The sequence below is a fragment of the Schistocerca nitens genome, chromosome 4, assembly GCF_023898315.1.
Source record: "Schistocerca nitens isolate TAMUIC-IGC-003100 chromosome 4, iqSchNite1.1, whole genome shotgun sequence".
In the NCBI taxonomy this organism is placed as follows: Eukaryota; Metazoa; Arthropoda; class Insecta; order Orthoptera; family Acrididae; genus Schistocerca; species Schistocerca nitens.
The window spans coordinates 284,046,803-284,066,392 of record NC_064617.1 but is presented as its reverse complement, the minus strand read 5'-3'; the positions used below and the strand labels follow the sequence as shown (position 1 = coordinate 284,066,392).

Genomic DNA, 19,590 nt, shown 5'->3' with positions numbered 1-19,590 from the left:
TACTGAAAAGCAGTGGTTAGAATACCGAGTTCCTTGAACAGGTTTCTGTATGGTGTCCTTGAATTTACACCACAAATGGATCTTATTACTCACTTTTCCATACTAAATGCTTTTGCTTGGTTTGATGACTTACACCGGAATATGATCCCATATGACGTAATAGAATGAAAGTAAGCAAAGTTTGCAAGGTTTTTTTGTTTTGTATTTCCTACATCTGACATCATTATCATTGCAAATACAGACTTGTTTAGGCTCCCGATGGTTTTAAGTCTCAATGGTCAGAGAAACAAGCTGCAAGGATTCCTTCACACGTAATTTAGAATTCATACATTCTGACTAGCTGGCTGCACGAAGTTGAAGTGAAAAACCTGTATTTCACTAAGGTGAGATGCTTCAAAAACGTGTATTTCACTAAGGTGAGTTGCTTCAGTTCCCAAGTGTCATTCAGTTTCATGTAGGTAACTAGGTGACGCAGCTCCTTGAAAAAGTTTAAGTTCACAGACTGATCCTTTTTGTTTAATACATAGTAAAAATCACTGGCTATTCTCCAAGATAAATAATATCTTCTTTGTAAAAAAGTGAGTTTCTCTAACCTTTTGCTGTTAATAGATGACATGTACATGTTTGTTAAGGGGACATCATAAACAGAACAATCTAACACTCGACCTGAATTTAAAGTCTCGATAATGTATACTGGAACGCCGTCTCTTGATAAGATAACTGTACCTGTGCAGTGTTCAAGTGCTGCATTCGATATTGTTTTAAAACCTAATATTGATAAATGGAAAACAGTAACTTCGTTTAACATAAAACTGTAGTAAACATGCAGTTTTTAATTCTATTAATATTCAGGGAGATTATTTCATAAGCTTGACTCATAGTCACAGAGAAGCTCAGTAATGTTGACTAATCGATCGTTCTCTCAATCCATATCCATTTGAGTTTCAGACTGGAATTTCTCCTGTGAATTGCAGTACTAACATCTTTAGAGTCTTTGTTTTTGTTTTCTTCTGTACTACCTTGACAAGTGGTTGTATTTATTTTACGCCACCCACCACTCGTGAACTTCTCAGCAGGTGGAGGTGTCAGAGGGCATTGACCGATGTCAGAATCCATTTGTTATCGAATATTTTCTTGTGTAATCATCACACATGTATTTTCCTCAACAGGCAATCTGCTTCCACTTTCCCTTTCGTTTCCTTCTTGTTTGTTTTCACTAAATCTTTTGTCATGGTGTTTATGGGTTTGGAAGGGACACTTTTCTATTAGTGCACAAGCACTGATATCTTTGTTTTGCTTCTCTAGGGATCGTACTTGCGGTTGTGCTTTTTTTGATTTGGCGACTTGCAGTTGCATGTGCAGCGTCAAACTGACCTATTATAGCGCAACACCTGCCTGTGGGTTTGTCAGTGTGGTGTCCTGAGCTGTTGCCTCCCTTGTCACTACTGTAGGTTTTGCTCCATTCATTTCATGGACTAGTTTTGGACTCTATTGCTGCATGATGTGTTCTAAATTGGGTAAGTCATTGTCTGTTCTGCTTATGTCATATGCTCGACGCCTCTTGTTTTCAAGCAGTTGTGCATCAGGTATAAAGAGTGGCTTTTTTGCTTCTGGATTTGAGAATAACAGAGGAAAACATGCAGGTGGTAATGTTGGCTCCTGTTGTACTGCTGCACTAGGACTTGACCCTTCCTTATTTACCACTTGGTTCACTATCACGAGATCAGCTAGCGTCAGCATCTTGCATTGCTGTAACGATTTTTTTCTAAAACGAAAACTCGTCTGGGGCAATTCGTTCTTTCATGACCACTTTCATTATAGATAAAACATGTGTCTATTTGTCCTTCATAAGTAAGAAGCACCTTGTATTCACAAGCAAATAGATGACAGTGAACATTTTGCCTGACATGCGCTTCAGCCGACCTGATACCGCCAAAAGTTTGAAATTTATGTTGCCTGTACCAGCATTAATCACAGATTTGTTACATTTCTCCATAATTTGTTAAAACCTCTTTTAAGTATGGTAACTATTCTCAACTATAGGAGGCAGATTAAATGCGTGTACATTTTTGTGCCCTATGTCAGCCTTTGAAATCTTGCTCACAGGGACCTTGCAGTGATGGAATCTTTCCTCCATGTGTTGTGAGCAGAATCCTTTCTAGCAACGCAGGGCTTAAGAGTTTCACGAAAAAACAGTGGAGTGTTGTATCACAGTAAGCATTATGTACTTGATCTGATGTGATTCCAGCAACTTACATGCTCCAGTCGTGGACTTCTAGTAAACTTGGTTGAACATTTCTTGTTGGCTTGTCAAATTCGAAACAGAGTGTGCTGGGAAACATTCTTTATAGCAGGGCCTACTAATTTTTTGAATACTGTTACGTAAGATTGTGTCACAGGACAGTTCTGAGGAAAATTATGCTAGCAATTTCTTTTGCATGTCAGCATAATGACAGAGATTTCAAAATACAAAGCAAGCAGCATTGAGAATTTTGCTTCAGTTATGTATGTGCTGTCACCTCAGTTATAAAGAGATTTCTATCAGTAGCATTGAAAGAGGAATTGTATAAAGCTCTGTGTTGATGTCTGCAGCCATTTCCCTCATCCTTGCTCTTAGTTTCTCATGAACGTGTGACTGCTATCTTCTTCCTCTTCTTCTTCTCCTTATCCATCAATAGAAGATAGCGACGATATGATGCATTCATTTTTATTTATTCTATGAACCACAGTATGTATTAGTCGATCTGCACTTGATAATCCTGTTCACTGCTTTATTCTTTTTTCCTCAATGACCTCGTCTATTATCGACGGCATAAACGTGTATTTGATGTTAAAAAAGGTATGTCGTATGTATACAGTTTTTCTTCTTTTAAATGTTGTTAATATTTCTCTATGTTTGCATTTTCTTTGCAATGCTTTGGTGATGGTTCCTCTTGCTGTCCATGATATTTTAGGTGTTCTGTGGTAAATTCACAAGAAAAGCCTTTATCTGCCTTACCATTATCATATTTAGTGTCGATCCTTCAGAAATACATCGAAGTGCAGTACAGACCAGATGTAGCACCTTACACACTGAAATGTAAGATTTAGGTCAAACTATGTACTTGTAAGAATTTTCTGAAAATTTATTAATGGCTTATGCGTGTTCTCTATGTAACACTTTCTCTCCATTTTTCTGATCTGAAGTCCTCACAGAGCGACGTTCCAGGGTAATTAAACTTGTCTACTCTTTGTATTAAGGAGTCTTTGAATCGCAGATTTGCATTAGTAGAGGAGCCAGGCTGCCGTGTGACATTCACGATATTCGTCTTTTTGGTGGTAATATTGTAACCTATAACTTTGCTGTAGCCCTGATGTCCTACTAGACTAGTTGTTGAAGTTCATTTAAACTATCAGAAACAAATACTATATCGTCAGGATAGCGAATGCTGTTGATGAAGACTCCGTTATCATTTTTCCCTTTTCCTATATCGTCAAATGCTTCTAGAAATATCTCTCTCGGGACAAATTGATTTGTGCTTGTAGGACAGTTCTACAGATATTTATCAAGTCGGTGAGCTGATTATCTAACTTAAACTGTGGCACCTGATTCCAATGTAAGCTCTCTATAAGGCAGATGTCTTTCTGATCTATAAGAATTCAGCTATACAGTTCAATAAATTCAGCTTAAACTCTGTAGAGCAGTGACATGTATCCGCCATTTTAAAATCCACTGCTCACATACAGACAAGTGACGCTAGGCTGGACAAATAACTCACTCGAACGCAACTCGCACACCAGATCTGTGGAGATCTCCTGTCTAAACTTTACGACCTATCAACGTTTATGTGACTGGTATCCACAGTTTTGTGCTGTTTTCCAAGTTTGCACACAACTCGTATATGCGCAAATCTCCTGTTCAAATGCAACAATCTGTCTGCGGAGACGTTATGTACACGAATAGATCGTTGAATGTAATGAGACGCCAGGCAATAAGTCTGGAACAAGTAGTTGTTGCGTATGCATGTGCAAGTTTACAATGCCTGCTGAAACGTTGTGTCAACGTTAAAATCCTTGAGTGTATAATTTTTATCTTTGGACGTTTAGGCATACGTCAAAGATGCGAAATTAAGTATATCCTGGACGCCATGTTACTCAGGAATATTGAGTGCCGTTGTTAACAGATTTAGTGTAATATAGTTTCATAAAGTGTAAAAATTTAACTTTTTTTGATATGGGTCGCAAGAAGAAGAAGCTGTCCAAACCTTGGTGCTGGTATCCTTTAGCATAATTTACACATGTTTATTGTAATTGCGTATTTGTTCCGAATTAGCTCCAATTTTAGTATTAGTAAATAGATTTATGTGTAATCAAGTTGAGGTAGTTTGTAGACTGGGATGTTTCAAAGTAATAATTAATACCTGTGCATCCGTTGCAAAGTTTTTGAGTGCTAACATGTGAAGTTTTGGAGGGTATTATTAACTATCATAGACAGTGTTTATGTTGTATAACTATTTATTTTGAGAGCTAAAGCTGTATTTAAATTTTGTATGTTCACCCCATTGGTTTTGTGGAGCTCAAGCTGTATTAAAGTTGTCTGAGTTCATCTCAGTGGTTTTGTGCTGTCTGGCATACAGTAGACCTAATGGATTCTTACATAGTAGTGGTGTAGAATGTTTGACAGAGGCATTGTTGGTTGATATAAGTGGAATATTGGAGTTATAAAGTGATTCTCTCGAAATTATAATTTTATATCTGCTAATGGGTATTAGTTAATTCTGATGGTTGATGAACTGTAAATATAAGAAACATTTATTATAGAGTTTGTGATTGATGTGATCAAATTTGTTATTGACAAAGAAAGTAGTTATGTTGCACAAACTCTTGTGGATTGAGAGAAGCAATTCGACTATTTTGTTAAGTTGTAAGGCAAATTATGTGTACTATTTTGGTGACACGATGAGTAAAGCAGTTCTTTGTGTGGCATCACTAGATGCTGTTGGCCTGTAGTTAATAGCAGGACCTGTACATACATTGCTCATTCTTTGAGTGATTGGTATTTAGAAGTATAGAATTTTGCTAATATATTTTTAGAGGGAAGTCATTTTTTATTTGAAGGTTGCATAGGATGCAATATGAAATTGTTTTAGTGGATTCTGTCAGAGACATGAGTTTTACGGATCAAGTTTCCATACCTTTCACACTCTAGCCAAAAAATAAATATCTAGGATATTCAAAGAATGCAAACCATTTGACTGAAGTAGAGCAGATTTTCCATTATATTTCACCTATTGACTAAAAGTATTTTTAAGTAGTTCACAACAATTTGCATGAAATATGGGTTGAGGAATGGAGTTTTTTGTTTGTTATACAAATTACCTTTCAACTGTTATTTTTAGCTTTAAGTGTTAGGTATTATTTACTGGGGCAACCAAATTTGAAAAATTAAAACAGTGATTAAATGTCTTTAAAAGGGAGCACTACTTTTTACCTGATAGTTAACAGGAACACCAGAATCTTCTACAGATGGTATCATCGGTTGTGGTATGCACTTGCCTGGAAGTGTCTGATGTGCCCATTTGTGAAAGCTCTGTTGTTTAAAGTGGACTCTGAACCCTGGTTCAACTTTGCATTTTTCATTGTCATGTGTGAAAGAAGCAGTGAGTGACAGGAAACATCCTAGCGTTGACTAGGGATTGAAACTTGGGAGAAGAGGAGTATTCTGTACGAGTTGTTGTTCCTGACCATTGACGTAGGAAACATGCAGCAAATGTCATAAACAATGTGGCGACTAAAACATACCAGTGATGATTTTCCAAATGGGCTAAGCTACATATCAGTCTGCACAGCAACCAGGTTTTTTAGTATCACATTCAGTGGCTTCACTAACACCACCAACAACTTACCAACTTAACCTAGACCTCAAGCAAAGCTACAGATGAGTCTTTCACCAAAACAAGGTTTTTTTTTAATTTCTCATTTGTTTGATTTGCCAACTAATAACAAAACTGCAAATACACACACCAAAATGTGACTTCACAGCAATTGTTAACATTGTCATTAGGCAAAGCTGATGATCCTTTTCTTGTTGTTCTTCGTGGCCCGAAACTTGGCTCTATGTTGCTGAAATCTAACAGTTAACCACTGTGCACACTGGATGAAGTGGTAATATACTAAGTATTTCAGAGGAAAGTATTGTTGTTTTAGATAGTACTTTGTCATGTAACAAATACTTCTCAAATATGTTAAACTGATTTGTAAGTGTGGGTTCAAACATAAGGAAAGTTTATAATGATAAATATTTATTGTCAGTAGGCAGGCCTCTTCTGATATCCAATTTGTGATACATTTTTGGGTGAACTTCACAAAGAGCTCCATTTCTTGGTGGTATCGAGCATATGTTGCTAATGCATCAGGTTGGAGGTAGCCAATCAACATCTGTTAACGATATATGTCTTCATGCCTTGGACATGCAAATTAATCTCATTTTGTGGATAATCTTCCACACTGCTTTTACCCTGTATACAAATGTAAAAAATTAAGATATTCACTTGTTATGTTGAAATATTGTAAATGAACTTGTCTGAAATATGAGAATCTTTGTTGTGGTGACGAAATTATGATTTACTCGCATTGCATGGACAGCCATTCTTTATTTCTGATTTTGCTATATATAGGAGTTCCTTTGATTGATGTATTCAGTACTGCTGCACTGCCTGCATTGAAATAAATAAATGATTTTCTCTCAGAGGTGGAATCTACATTGTTGTGACAATGATCTGTCCCATAGCTAGAGATCTGGGTTATGTTGGGAAGTGAGTGTTTCGCTGTGAGTTGGAGAAGACAACAGATATGATTACCAAATCCATGTTCTGGTGACAGACTGTAACTGGAATAAAATAACTATAATGTATCGTAAACTCCTTGAACATTAAACAGTACCCAGTAAGTGAAAGAAAGCACTGTTCAGACATGTCTACAGCAAGAGTAGCGGAAGTGACCCCTGGAACTACTGTTCTACATCCTTGACATTAATTTGTTGTTGTAGATTCTGAGAACTTGTTCTGAGCTCAAACATGCTGAGGTACGGTATGTCAAACAGAATGACCTCCTCCTGGCGAGCCAACATAGATTCTAAAAACATCAATCATTTGAAACCCAACTCGCACTTTCCTCGCATGCCGTACTGAAAGCCATAGATAAAGACAGTCAGGTAGAGGCAGTATTTCCCTATATCCAAAAAGCATCTGAGTCAATATCACATTTTGGTATGGAGGACGCTACAAGTTATATTGGAGAGCCACCAACAGGCATAGAACAAGGTGTATATGCTCCGGGACAACTGGGAAATCTGAGAAAAATCCCATTCATTTTTTCGTCGGGGAAAGACCTGGGAATTTCTCATTGGTTTGGTTTCCAGTTAAATTTTTGTAATTTTGACTGTAAGAACTGCTACTCTTAACAGTTTTCCTTTAGCCCACTACTGCAGAATAATACTGCAGCAATAAAACACAAATGAGAGAATAACAGCAAAATAAAACTTTCGTTGCAAAGAAAATGCACCATGTACAACAATAAAATGCGGTGGAGATAAAAGTGCCTGCTGACAGCAAAATGTGTAAAATGCTATGCAATACTTTGTAACAACAAACTGCTTTCAGTGCCTCGTTTCAATGAGTGTGATGTCGCAAATGTTTATATTTTCAACAGTTTGCAGGAAAATATTGTAATAGTGGTTTGAGAAGTGTTACTTTCAAAGTAAATTTCCTTTTATGATAGATGAATTATGTTACATTTGAGAATGAATGATTAATTTTTTAAACCACGGAGTGTTAGACTTTCATGCAAAACTAAACACTGGGGGCCAGACATTTAAAAAATTTTGAACCCATAAGACCAGTCATGTACGGCATTACTTAAAATTTTTGGCTTATTTGTGTTTGTTATATCTTAAATAAACAGCTGAATGCAAGGGGAAGCTACAGCTATAATTTTTCCTGAGGACATGCAGCTCTACTGTCTGGTTGAACGATGATGGCATCGTCTAGGGTATAATATTCTGGAGGTAAAATAGTCCCGCATTTGGAGCTTCGAGTGGGGTCTACTCTCGAGGACGTTCTCATCAGGAGAAAGAAAACTGGGATTCTATAAATTGGAAAGTGGAATGTTAGAGCCCTTAATTGGGTAGGTAGGTTAGATAATTTAAAAAGGGAAAGTGATAGGTTTAAAGTTAGATATTGGGGGAATTAATCTGGTGGCAGGAGAAACAGAATTTCTGATCAAGTGAATTCAGGGTTATAAATACAAGATCAAATAGGGATAATGCTGGAGTAGTTTTGATAATGAATAAGAAAACAGGAATGTGGGTAAGCTACTATGAACAGTAGTGACTACGTCATCTTAGCCAAGATATACAGAAAGCCCACACTGACCATAGTGGTATAAGTTTATGTGCCATCTATCTCCACATATGAAGAGATTGAATAAATGTATAATCAGATAAAAGAAGTCATTCAGGTAGTTACGGAAGACAAAAATTTGTGATGGGGGGACTGGAATTCAATAATAGAAAAAGGAAGAGAAGGAAAAATAGGAGATGAAAATGGATTGGGAGAATGGAAAGAAGAGGAAGCCACATGGTAGAATCTTGTACAGAGTATAATTTAATCATTACTACCTCTCGGTTTAGGAGTCATGAAAAACATTGTATACGTGGAAGAGAACAGGAAACTTTCCAGTTCCAAAGAAAGCAGTTACTGACAAGTGTGAGCATTATCGAACTACCAGTTTAATGTCATGGTTGCAAAATACTAACACGAATTCTTTACAGAAGACTGGAAGAACGTGTAGAAGCCAACCTCGGGGAAGATCAGTTTTGATTCGGAGAAATGTAGCAACACGAGGCAGTTCTGACTCTATGGCTTAACTTAGAAGATAGGTTATGGAAAAGCAAATCTGTGTTTATAGCATTTGTAGACTTGGAGAAACCTTTTGTCAGTTGACTTGAATACTCTATTTCAAATTCTGAAGGTAGCAGGAGTAAAATACATAGAACGAAATGCCACTTACAACTTGTACGGAAATCAGACTGCAGAAATGAGACTGGAGAGACATGGAAAGGAAGCAATGATTGATTGAGAAGGGAGTGAGACAGGGTTATAGCTTATCCCAGATGTTATTCAATCTGTGCATTGAGCGAGTACTAAAGGAAACCCAGGAAAAATTTGGAGAAGGAATTAAAGTTCAGAGACAAGAAATAAAAACTTGGAAGTTTGCCGATGACATTGTTATACTGTCAGAGGCAGCAAAGGACTTGTAAGAGCAATTGAACAGAATGGACAGTGTCTGGAAAGGATATAAGATGAACATCAACAAATGCAAAACAAGGATGACAAATGTAACAGAGTTAAATCAGATGACGCTGAGGGAATCAGATTAGGAAATGAGACCCTTATAATAATAGATGAGTTATATTATCTGGGCAGCAGGATAACTGATGATGGCCAAAGTAGGGAGGATATAAAATGTAGATTGGCAGTTGCAAGAAAAATGTTTCTGAAGAAGAGAAATTTGTTAACATCGAATGTAGATTTAAGTGTTAAAAAGTCTTTTGTAAAAGTATTTGTATGGAGTGTAGTCATGTATGGAAGTGAAACATGGACAATAAAAAGTATAGATAAGAAGAGAATAGAAGCCATTGAAATATGGTGCTACAGAAGAATGCTGAATATTAGAAGCGTGAAGTGAGTTTTTGAACAATTTCACACGATTGGCTTTCCCATGGAAAAGTTGAAGTGGTCAACGGAAAATGTATTCTGCCCGGTAACCCATGAAATCCTAAGTGCACTGCAGTGAAATTTATAATCCTGCTTCTCAGAGATTTTCAACTTCAATTGCAGCTGTGCTCTTGGGATACTGCCTATCCACACCCTCAGGGAAAAAAACTAGAAAAAATTTTTGATGATCCATATCATATGTGAAAGCTTAGCTTTTCTTGTAGCTGTGCTGTATGTTTATATATTTAAACCATTAACTTTGCCCATTTAGTGTTTGTGCTGCTTAACAATGATGTTTGCTGCTGGATGGTGAGATCACGTGACATGAGCTATGATTGGCTGACAAAAACATATGGCAATATAGATTACAGTGCCTCGGAAGATATCGTACTGTATTTCATGGAATTGATGTGTATACTTTCATAATTCGAAAATATGCTGTGGAAATGTTGCCACACATCAAAGATCTTTTCCTCGTTTTTTGCTGGGTTTCATTTCCGAAAGTGCCAGGAAGCTCTATGCCAGTGTATAAAATCTTTACAACTCAAAGGATGTGTAAGGTTTACAGCTCTGAGGGGATATTTTCTGTCACTCAACACAGAAAAAAAGTACTTTCCCCAGGGGTATAGTGTATTTTCACCTGGAAAAAAGTATATTTTCATCCGACAAACCGAATGAGGTGGTGCAGTGGTTAGCACACTAGGCTTGCATACGGGAGGATGACAGTTCAAAACCGCGTTCCACCATCCTGATTCAGGTTTTTCATGATTTCTCTAAATCACTTCAGGCAAATGCTGGGGTGGTTCCTTTAAACGGGCATGGCTGATTTCCTTCTTTATATTCCGTAATCCAACGGGACTGATGACTTCACTGTTTGGTCCCCTCCCTCAAACCAACCAGTTGCCTGTCAAAAAGTTTTTTTTTATGTGGGAAATATTTTTTCTTGTTCACTTATACAGACTGTAGAGGTAACATCGGGTGTGCCCCAGGGAAGTGTGTTGGGATGTTTACTGTTCACATTTTATGTTAATGACCTTGTGAACAATATTGATAATCTTGGACACTTCACAGATGATGCAGTTATCTATAATGATGTACTGTCTGAAAGAAACTGCATAAATATTCTGTCATATTTCAAAGAGTTGCAAAAAATTGGCAACTTCCTTAAATGTTCAGAAATATAAAATTGTGCAATTCACAAAATGAAAAGAACGTGGTATCTTAAGACTGTGGAATAGAAAAGTCATGTACCTTAGAATATTGCTTAAAGAAGGGCAGCATGAATTATCACATGTTTGTTTCACCCATAGGAGAGTCACAGAGACTAAAGAAACTGAACTGGCAGACTCTTTGAAGGTAGATGTAACAAATCCTGAGAAAGCCTGCTAACAAAGTTTTCAAGAACTGGCTTTATATTATGACTCTATGAATATACTGCAGCCCCCTATGTATTGCTCCCATAAGGATCATGAGGATGAGATTGGATTAATTACAGCATGCACACAGACATTTAAATAACCATTCTTCCCACACTGCACACACAAATTGCACAGGGGAAATACCTAGTAACTGGTCCAATGGAACATACACCTGCCCTGCACTTAACAGTAGTTTACAGAGTATAAATGTGTATTGTATTGTGGAGGGGGGGGGGGGGTGGCACGATCTGGCATGCATTCAGCCATGCTAGATAATGCTCTTTATGTACAGGCAAAACACAAAGTATGTGGCTCTAGAGAAAGAACAACAATTGGCTCTTACCATTCAGCTCACTGAAAAATTAGCCACAAAATTATTTTTATCGGAGTATAATCGTAGTATAGTTTGAGGTCTAGACCTGATCCGAGCTAGCTGTTCACAGGACATCTACCAGTGCAGCAACCAATCAGAACATGAGTTGGCTAGCTCATTTGTCAATTACTAGTCAGCTGGGGATGACAATTGCAATCTTCAACACAATTTTTCTTTTTGTACTGGCTTAGTTTCTCTTTACAGTATGTTCTGTTTACTGAACGTGCTAAGCTAACTGAAAGTGTTTAGGTATGTGGCACTTCTATTAGTACCATTTGAAGTGAACTTAATATTGCACGTTAACAGGGGACACTTGAACATAATTGGTATAGAAACACACATGTGCTGTTCTGAAGCCATATTAGACTTGTGCATAATGGTGAACAGACCATGAGCTCACTAATGTGCTCAACATACAGTTACTTTGTTGTTCTGTTCCAGGTATAGGTTAGGTTGGAAAGTGACAACTAGGTTGGCTGTTGCCGAAGCCAATGAATGTGAATGTGAAATTGTCGTTGAGGTGATGGACTGATGTATAGTGTAGCCAGAGGTCTTTTTTGTCCGGAAGCTAATAGCTTCATTTTCCAATATTTTCTGTTTACTTGCTCCAGAATCCTGCAGTATATGTGGCAGTGACAGAAATGCCAAGTCATTGCTCGCAGGAAATTAAAACTCAACTAATAATTTATTATGTGCTAGTGTGTATTTGTTTATGCAAATGAAAGGTTTTCCATAAAAGTTCAGTTTGAGCACCTTCTAGCATGTAGGATGTTAAGGTGTTGTATAATAAATACTTAATGCTTACTCTGTGTGGTAAGTACTAGTCCATCCTTCCCATATTATTATTATTATTGTTATTATTATTATTACATGTAGGTTTTATTAATTGTAATGTCACAGTGCTGTCTTCAGCTTAAGAATGTTGTTTTGCTCTGTAAACTTTTTTTATGTTATTTCCTTAATAACTTTGGTATTGTAACCGAGAATTTGATGATGAAAAAATTCTCATCCAGCATCAAAAGGCAAAACATTTTAAATGTCACATTTGTCACAAGAAACTCTATACTGGACCCGGATTATCGATACATTGCATGCAGGTAAGAAATTTTGTGAGCATTTGAAAAGAAAAGAGTACTGTCGCACTCTGTGTGGACACTATCTGTATATTTTTGAGAGATGTATGTGCTTTTACATTATGCTATCAAATTTTATCAGTATCATCATGCAATATGGCAGTAGGCTGTTATGGTAATAAATGTGTTGCATAGTGGACGTTGGAACATACATTGTCAGTTTAAAGTTTAAGATGATTTCCTAGCTTGATTTTTCACAAAGGAAACTGGTTATTGCAGAATTAATTCATTCAATGTGACATTTTGGGTGCAGATTATGTTGGCTTCTCAAATAATTGGCTTTTGTCTAAAGGTGTTTGTACTGCTTAATAGAAATTCACTTATTTTAAAATTTTTGTTCAAAATTTCAAAACAAACTTATAAGAAATGTTGATCAGAGCACACTAGACAAAATTTCTATCTTCTGAGGACAGTCATTTCCTTGGTAGATGTGAAATTCATTTTAATCTTGTTAAATTAAATGTAGACTAGAGAAACAAGGATTATAAACACAAGGTCTTTCGTTAGCAAAAGATTCAGTTATTCATTTGTTTCGTTGAGTTACCTGAAGAGCTGTGTAAATGATATTATACAGATGTAAAGAGGGCAAATGTGTGATAATAGCATCAGTAAACACTATTAAACAATTCTGTAAGCTACTTAATTGAAGATGGTGCTTTGAAAGTTTTGTTCATAGTATGTACAGTGTCATGCCCATGGCATAACAATTGGTTTTGTGTGATAGGCTGTCAGTAGTCCAGAGATACGGAAAGTAATGTTGCAGTTACTGTGTTCCTCAGCGTAACCTTTCAGAGTGGAACGTGATTTGAATAGTTAGAACATTGTCTGAAGTCCTGTAATACTGGTTAGGTTCAAGCTCTACTAGATTATGGGACGATTTAAGATCCTTTTCTTTTTTTCTTTTCACCATTGTACTCAAGAAAGATATTACAGCTGTGTGAATCGTCACCAATTAAATACAATTATAAGGCCTCGCAACAGCATGTAACAAACAAAATAGGTATAAAATGTCTTGCTTTACACCCTGTACCGAAAATACCAGACTGGGGAACCATGAATTTGTACCAACTGCAATTGTAAATTTTACGAAGGTTTACTAATCTGTTGTTAATTACCATTTTATGAGGGGAGTAAGCATTAAGATCTTGTAGAACATTCTAGCTGTGTCACATTTTATTTCTTAATGTTTGCCAATATGTCTCAATTTATTATATCTGAATTCATTGTTTCAAAATGATTGATTGATACCATATTGTGTTCTTTTACACAACATTGCATTGTTTGGTGTATTGTTTAATATCTTTTGTAAACACTTATTCCCTTATCTACTTAACCATTACCTTGAAGAGGATAGATTGCTACTCACCGTACAGCTGACATGTTGAGTTGCAGACAGGCACAAAGAAAAAAATGTTACACATTGGCCTTTTGCCCAAAGCCTTCTTTGGAAACGAAAAAAAAAACACGCACACATTCACAAAAGCATGCACGGATGATCTCCATCTCTGGCCCGAGTAGCTGGTGGCAGCAGTTACTTGTGCATGATGTGTCCTTGCTTGTGTGTGTGTGTGTGTGTGTGTGTGTGTTTTTTTTTTTTTTTTTAAAAAAAAAGAAGGCTTTGGCCGAAAGTTCATTGTGTAATAGTCTTTTCGTTGTGCTTGTCTGTAACTCAACATGTCATTCTTATTGTGAGTAGCAGTCTATACTTTTCATAATAGTGTTGATGTTCCAACATGGACTTTCGTTGGTTAATGATTACCTTTGTACTAGTGTGCACTAATGACCTTGTAAAAGAACATAAACAACATTATAGCTGAGGATGTAGCAAATTTCATCAAATTAGCAGCATTCTCTTAAAGTTGGAGTTCACAAAAGTTTGTGACTAAATGAAATAGTTGTTTTGTTGCTCAATAGTTAGCTACGTTACAGAAACACTCTCTAAAAAATTTGGGGTATTGACAAGGTGGTACAATAATTTTATTTCAGTGATATAAAGAAACATTAAGGTCTTGGAACACTGTTTTAACTCGCTGAAATAGCTACCTGTTGGTATGTTCATATTATATATTTATCATGTAGTAGCAGGCATAGCCTTCTAACACAGTTTCTCAGCTTTCCTGCTATACATTAAAGTGTAGCCTAAATCTGGAAGTGCAAGTGGCTGTGGTTTAAATTTAGAAACCCAGACATTTTATTGTAAAAAATTGTACCAAAAATGGTTTTTCTTGATAATCTGTAACATGCCAGGAGCTCAGAGTAGTATATTTTGCTAGCGTGTAAATGATACAAAAACCTTAAAGTACGATATCATAGTTTTAATTGTGGTATTGTCCAGTATAGTGTGAAAAGTAGTTGTCAACTAGCTTCAGTTGTTCCGGCTGTGAAATCATTCATTACCCCCTGATGTGCATTAGAACAAATTTGACAATTGTCAAAGATTGGTAGTTTAAAAAACCTCTGCTATCATTTAGGAAAAAGATAACATTGTTATGCACACAATCAAAAAAGGTATCTAGATACCGGACACTAATCATGATGGAAACCTCGACTATTATAGAACTTGGTCATGTTGCTGAGAGATTAGTTATTTTTGACCATTCGATAACAGTATTTTAGACTTTTGGGCCACAGCTTTCACCTGTATTTGAGTGTAGAGGCAAACAGTTCTCTAAATAGTCAAAGTTCTCTTTGTTTAATTCTAATGTGTTTTCAGTTTAGTGCTGCTACATTGACATACACTTTTGTAGACATTGTTACAGCCAGGCAGGACAGTGCCAAATCCCCCACATACTATACATAATGGCATTCACTGTAATTGAGTCCTGATTTATCTAATGTGAAGTAGAAGTAATGCAATATGAAAAGATCTAGTTAAGAAATTGTAATAACTATTGTTTATTAGTGTTAGTGGGTTGCATTAACTCTTAGGATCAGTGATAAACACGACAGAAGAAATTAATTTGTAGACAAGACACAATAAAGAAATGACTAAATACATCTGCAAATGAAAAGGTGCCATGAATTGTCTGCAGTCAGTTTGTTGCAGAGAAAGGAATGGCTTTGAGCTCCTGAACTATATTTATGTTCTTGCAAGAACAATTTTATATTTTATAAGTTTAGATGCATCAACATTATTTGCTGATTTTTTCACTTTATACATAACTGAAGAACCCATTCTGGTAATCAGATCCCAGTTTCAGTTCTTGTACTTCAGTTAAATAATAATTGTGATTAAAGATCACAGCTTTCTTTAGATGTCCAGCATGCTTCTTTGGCATACCTCCTTCAAACATTTCCTCAAATCATCAACAGTAATACCCTGCCCAGCAGGTGCACTTAGCTGCTGCTTTTTTGCTCGCCAGGAAAAGGAATTAGGGTTGTAACATTTCTCTTGTGAGTATTGTAGAAAGGCATCTCCTGTAGCATGACGTGCCAACCCTTCATGTTCCTGAAATAGCTTGGAGGCTCTCCTAAAATTTAAATATTTGTTGTTATATGACCAACATTCATTTTAAAATGAAAGACAACCTAGTAAATCAATATTTTCTTACCAACTTTGTCAGGAAAAAAATTATATTTTAAAATGTTACGCAGCAAGACTATCTCATCCCAGGTGGTACTGTTGGTTCTACACTGCAGCCTTTCGTTATTTTGGTGGTAGTTACATACCAAGTTATCTTTCTTTAAACCTGGAGTTACTCACGATTGCCAATATTTTATAGTGTACAGAACATTGAGTTTGTAGTGACCTGAGTGAGATATGCTCTTTTTAATGTTTCCCAGTTGATGCTTTAAACAGGTTTTTTCAGTTGGCAATATGATTATGAATTACTATGAATGAACATTTCATGAAGAATTTCGACTAATTCAATAGGGCAAAGTGTGAATTTGGGGGCAGTAGTGAGTGTACTTTTGGAATATTAAGTACCTGTAGTAGTCCATCCAGGCCTCTTTATCTCCTATTGCATTTTTCTGTAGGAGGCTGCTTGCATGGACTGTGCTCAATTTTTCATTTACTGTGAGTACTCATTAGCTCTACCTGTTCCCATTTTTCAACACAACACAGCCTAGTGCAACCTTGAGAGACAGGAACATACTACTATTTGTTAGGCTGTGCAATCCATAGTAAAGAGGGGGAAAAAATGAAGTGCTCATTTCAGATGTATCATGGGCTGTGGGTGATCAGTGTGCATGCTATTGCAAAGTAACATTTTATGTAACTGGTCTTTATTACCAACAGTCTCCCTTGGATTCTTGCGGTGTTTTCTTTGTGGTTCATTTAATAAGTACTACAAACATTTGCAAAGTCAGTGCCTCAAAAGTTTGCTCCTCTCCCCCCACCCTCATTTTATAATGTGGATTGTCTCATATCATCAGAGTATTTTGTTTACCCTGTATGATTGTACACTGCCTTGTTTACCTGTCCATTGTGGGGTGACAATTATTTGGCATCTGTTGATGTTTTGGAACTGGTTGCTGGGAACATAAAATTTTGATCAGTTATATGTTGGCATCAGCAATTTGTATCAACACTTCATGGGTATATTGTTGCATTTGTAAAGCAGTCGTTTTGGGCATTAGAGTTTGTTGAATGTGTGTGTTGTCATTGAATGTTTGTGGCACAATTTATGTTTATGAAATGTTAATTAATATTGGTTGCAAAGTGCAGCTGTATAAACATCATTTCAAATACTGTGCTAAGTAACTTTTCAGATAATGTTCATTTTGACTAGAATATGTTTTGTTCAGGAAAACATGTGCCTATGTTTTAGAATTACATTGTTTTAGTAGGGGACAAAAGCTCCACTTAATGGAATAAGAGCACATTTAGTAGTGCAGGTTGGTAAAGGTAAGGTATGTGACAATTGAGGGTTCCCTTTCGTGCAAGTTTTTAACCGTTGTTCATCTTCATTGAAAGTAGTTACTGAAAAAATATGGCAAATAATATTAAACACCTTATGCCAAAGTTGAATAAATTCACTTTTGGCCTCTTTTTTACAGGGGTTAGAACGTCATCTAGCACACCACCCAGAATTATCACTCTATAACTTGCTGTTGCCACGCAGGTTTGACGAGAAAGTTCATATTTTTGAGAAACTTCTAGCTATTATTACCAAGAATTTTTAAGCATGATATTAAGAATTTATGTGACTTGTATTGTTTATGGCTTTGTTTGAATCACACCGCTTTTTTGTATTAAGAACATTGTAACATTTTAGGCACTATAGATGTTTTTCTGCTTGGTGGGGTTTACTGTGAGTAAATTAGGGAAATTGGGATTACTTTGATTTAGTGTAATTTTTTTAAAAAAAATTTCTGATTGCCATTTTGGAAAGTAAACTAGCAAATCTTATGGAAACACACAATGTATAGAATTAATATTGCATTTATGTTTATGTCCATTGAATTCAGTGTAATAGATTAGATTACAGGCAAATAATTTGATAATTTTACTGCACAGTCATGAACAGAACATTGTCATAAAATATTTTCTGTGTATATATACTGCCCTTAATTTCAGCAGAGCTGTAGATCACTTTTAGACATATGAATTAATATTATACTTTACATTCAAATTTTATGTTTACTGTTTTGTATCTCATGTGTTACAAATCGTAACTGTGTTGTGCAGTATCATAGTATATGATAAATTTGGCAGTATATGATAACTAAATGGACAAACTGGTTTAATATAAAATATTTGGCTACATTTTTATGTTAAGAATGTTTATTGTTGTCTTGGAATATGGGTTTCTTGGTCACATTTTCCTTTTTGTACCGGTTTTCTTTTTGCTACTCCATTTTTCATAATTCCACCAACTCATTGTACATTTATTGAGTGTATAAATTATGGGAAGAAGAGTTCTTTGTGCATAATGAAATTTAATCAAAACCTGCTATATAACAGAATTTTCTTTGTGTCCACAATAAATGGAAGTAAAATATTGCTCGAACTAAGCAGTTCAAGGTCTTTATAAACAGTATATTCTGTGTGTCCAGCATATTGAAGACCTGTTATACATTATAATAAAATTGTCTCAAACTTCCGGCTGCTCTCAAGTGAACATTGATCCACTTGATCCAGATGGAAGCTCAAATTTTGTTGGTAATATTACCTTGACCCCATGCATTTGTTATACATTTCTTAGTGGTATAAAAATTTGTCATTTATACACGTCTGGAAAGTGTAAACATTTATTTTTGAGCAGAATTCTGTAGAAAATTGTGTATGTTTGGATTTTCTTGGGTGTATAATTTCTTTCTTGGTGTCGCAGTGGGATTAATGTTTGCTAACTTTCAGGGTGTGCCTTAATTGTTTGCATGCGTAATACAGTGTTTCTGAGTAGTGGTTTCTTAACCTCCACTCTTAGGGAGTCCTAATTTACTTCGTGTGCATGTTTGCCAACTGCAATTTTCTGTTGTAGGTCCATAAAGAAACTATTGATAAAGTACCAAATTCATTACCAAATAGATCTAACATAGAAATCGAAATTTATGGTATGGAAGGCATACCACCAGAGGACATAAAAGAACACGAGAGGCAGAAGCAAGGGAAAACATCTGGTGGTAAGTATTTTCGGCTCTATCCACTTTTATTTACCCTAAAATTGTTTTAATAATGTGTATCCTGCAACCCCCCCCCCCTCTCTCTCTCTCTCTCTCTCTCTCTCTCTCTCTCTCTCTCTGTGTCTGTGTGTGTGTGTGTGTGTGTGTGTGTGTGTGAGAGAGAGAGAGGGGGGGGGGATTGCATGCATGAGCATGTTTCCAGTTACCTTTACTGTAATGTGAGTCCGTTCCTAATATAATATTACAATAACTGTAGAAAAGCTTAATTCTCAGATGTATAGTAACATTAATTTTAAAGTTTTGTGGCAAGGACTGTATGTAGACGGCAGCAGATCCTCATGCCT

The 19,590-nt window shown here is 36.2% G+C and overlaps 1 protein-coding gene across 1 annotated transcript in view; it reads left to right on the top strand.

Moving 5' to 3' along the window:
* Positions 1-4,107: 4,107 nt before the first annotated feature.
* LOC126253142 (BUB3-interacting and GLEBS motif-containing protein ZNF207) overlaps positions 4,108-19,590 on the top strand; it is a 73,173-nt gene continuing 57,690 nt past the window's right edge. Inside the window, exons 1-3 of the mRNA XM_049954287.1 lie at positions 4,108-4,258; positions 12,521-12,643; positions 19,105-19,246. Of these exons, the coding sequence (XP_049810244.1) occupies positions 4,214-4,258; positions 12,521-12,643; positions 19,105-19,246 (310 nt within the window). The 5' untranslated portion in view covers positions 4,108-4,213. The remainder of the gene's footprint in view (positions 4,259-12,520; positions 12,644-19,104; positions 19,247-19,590) is intronic.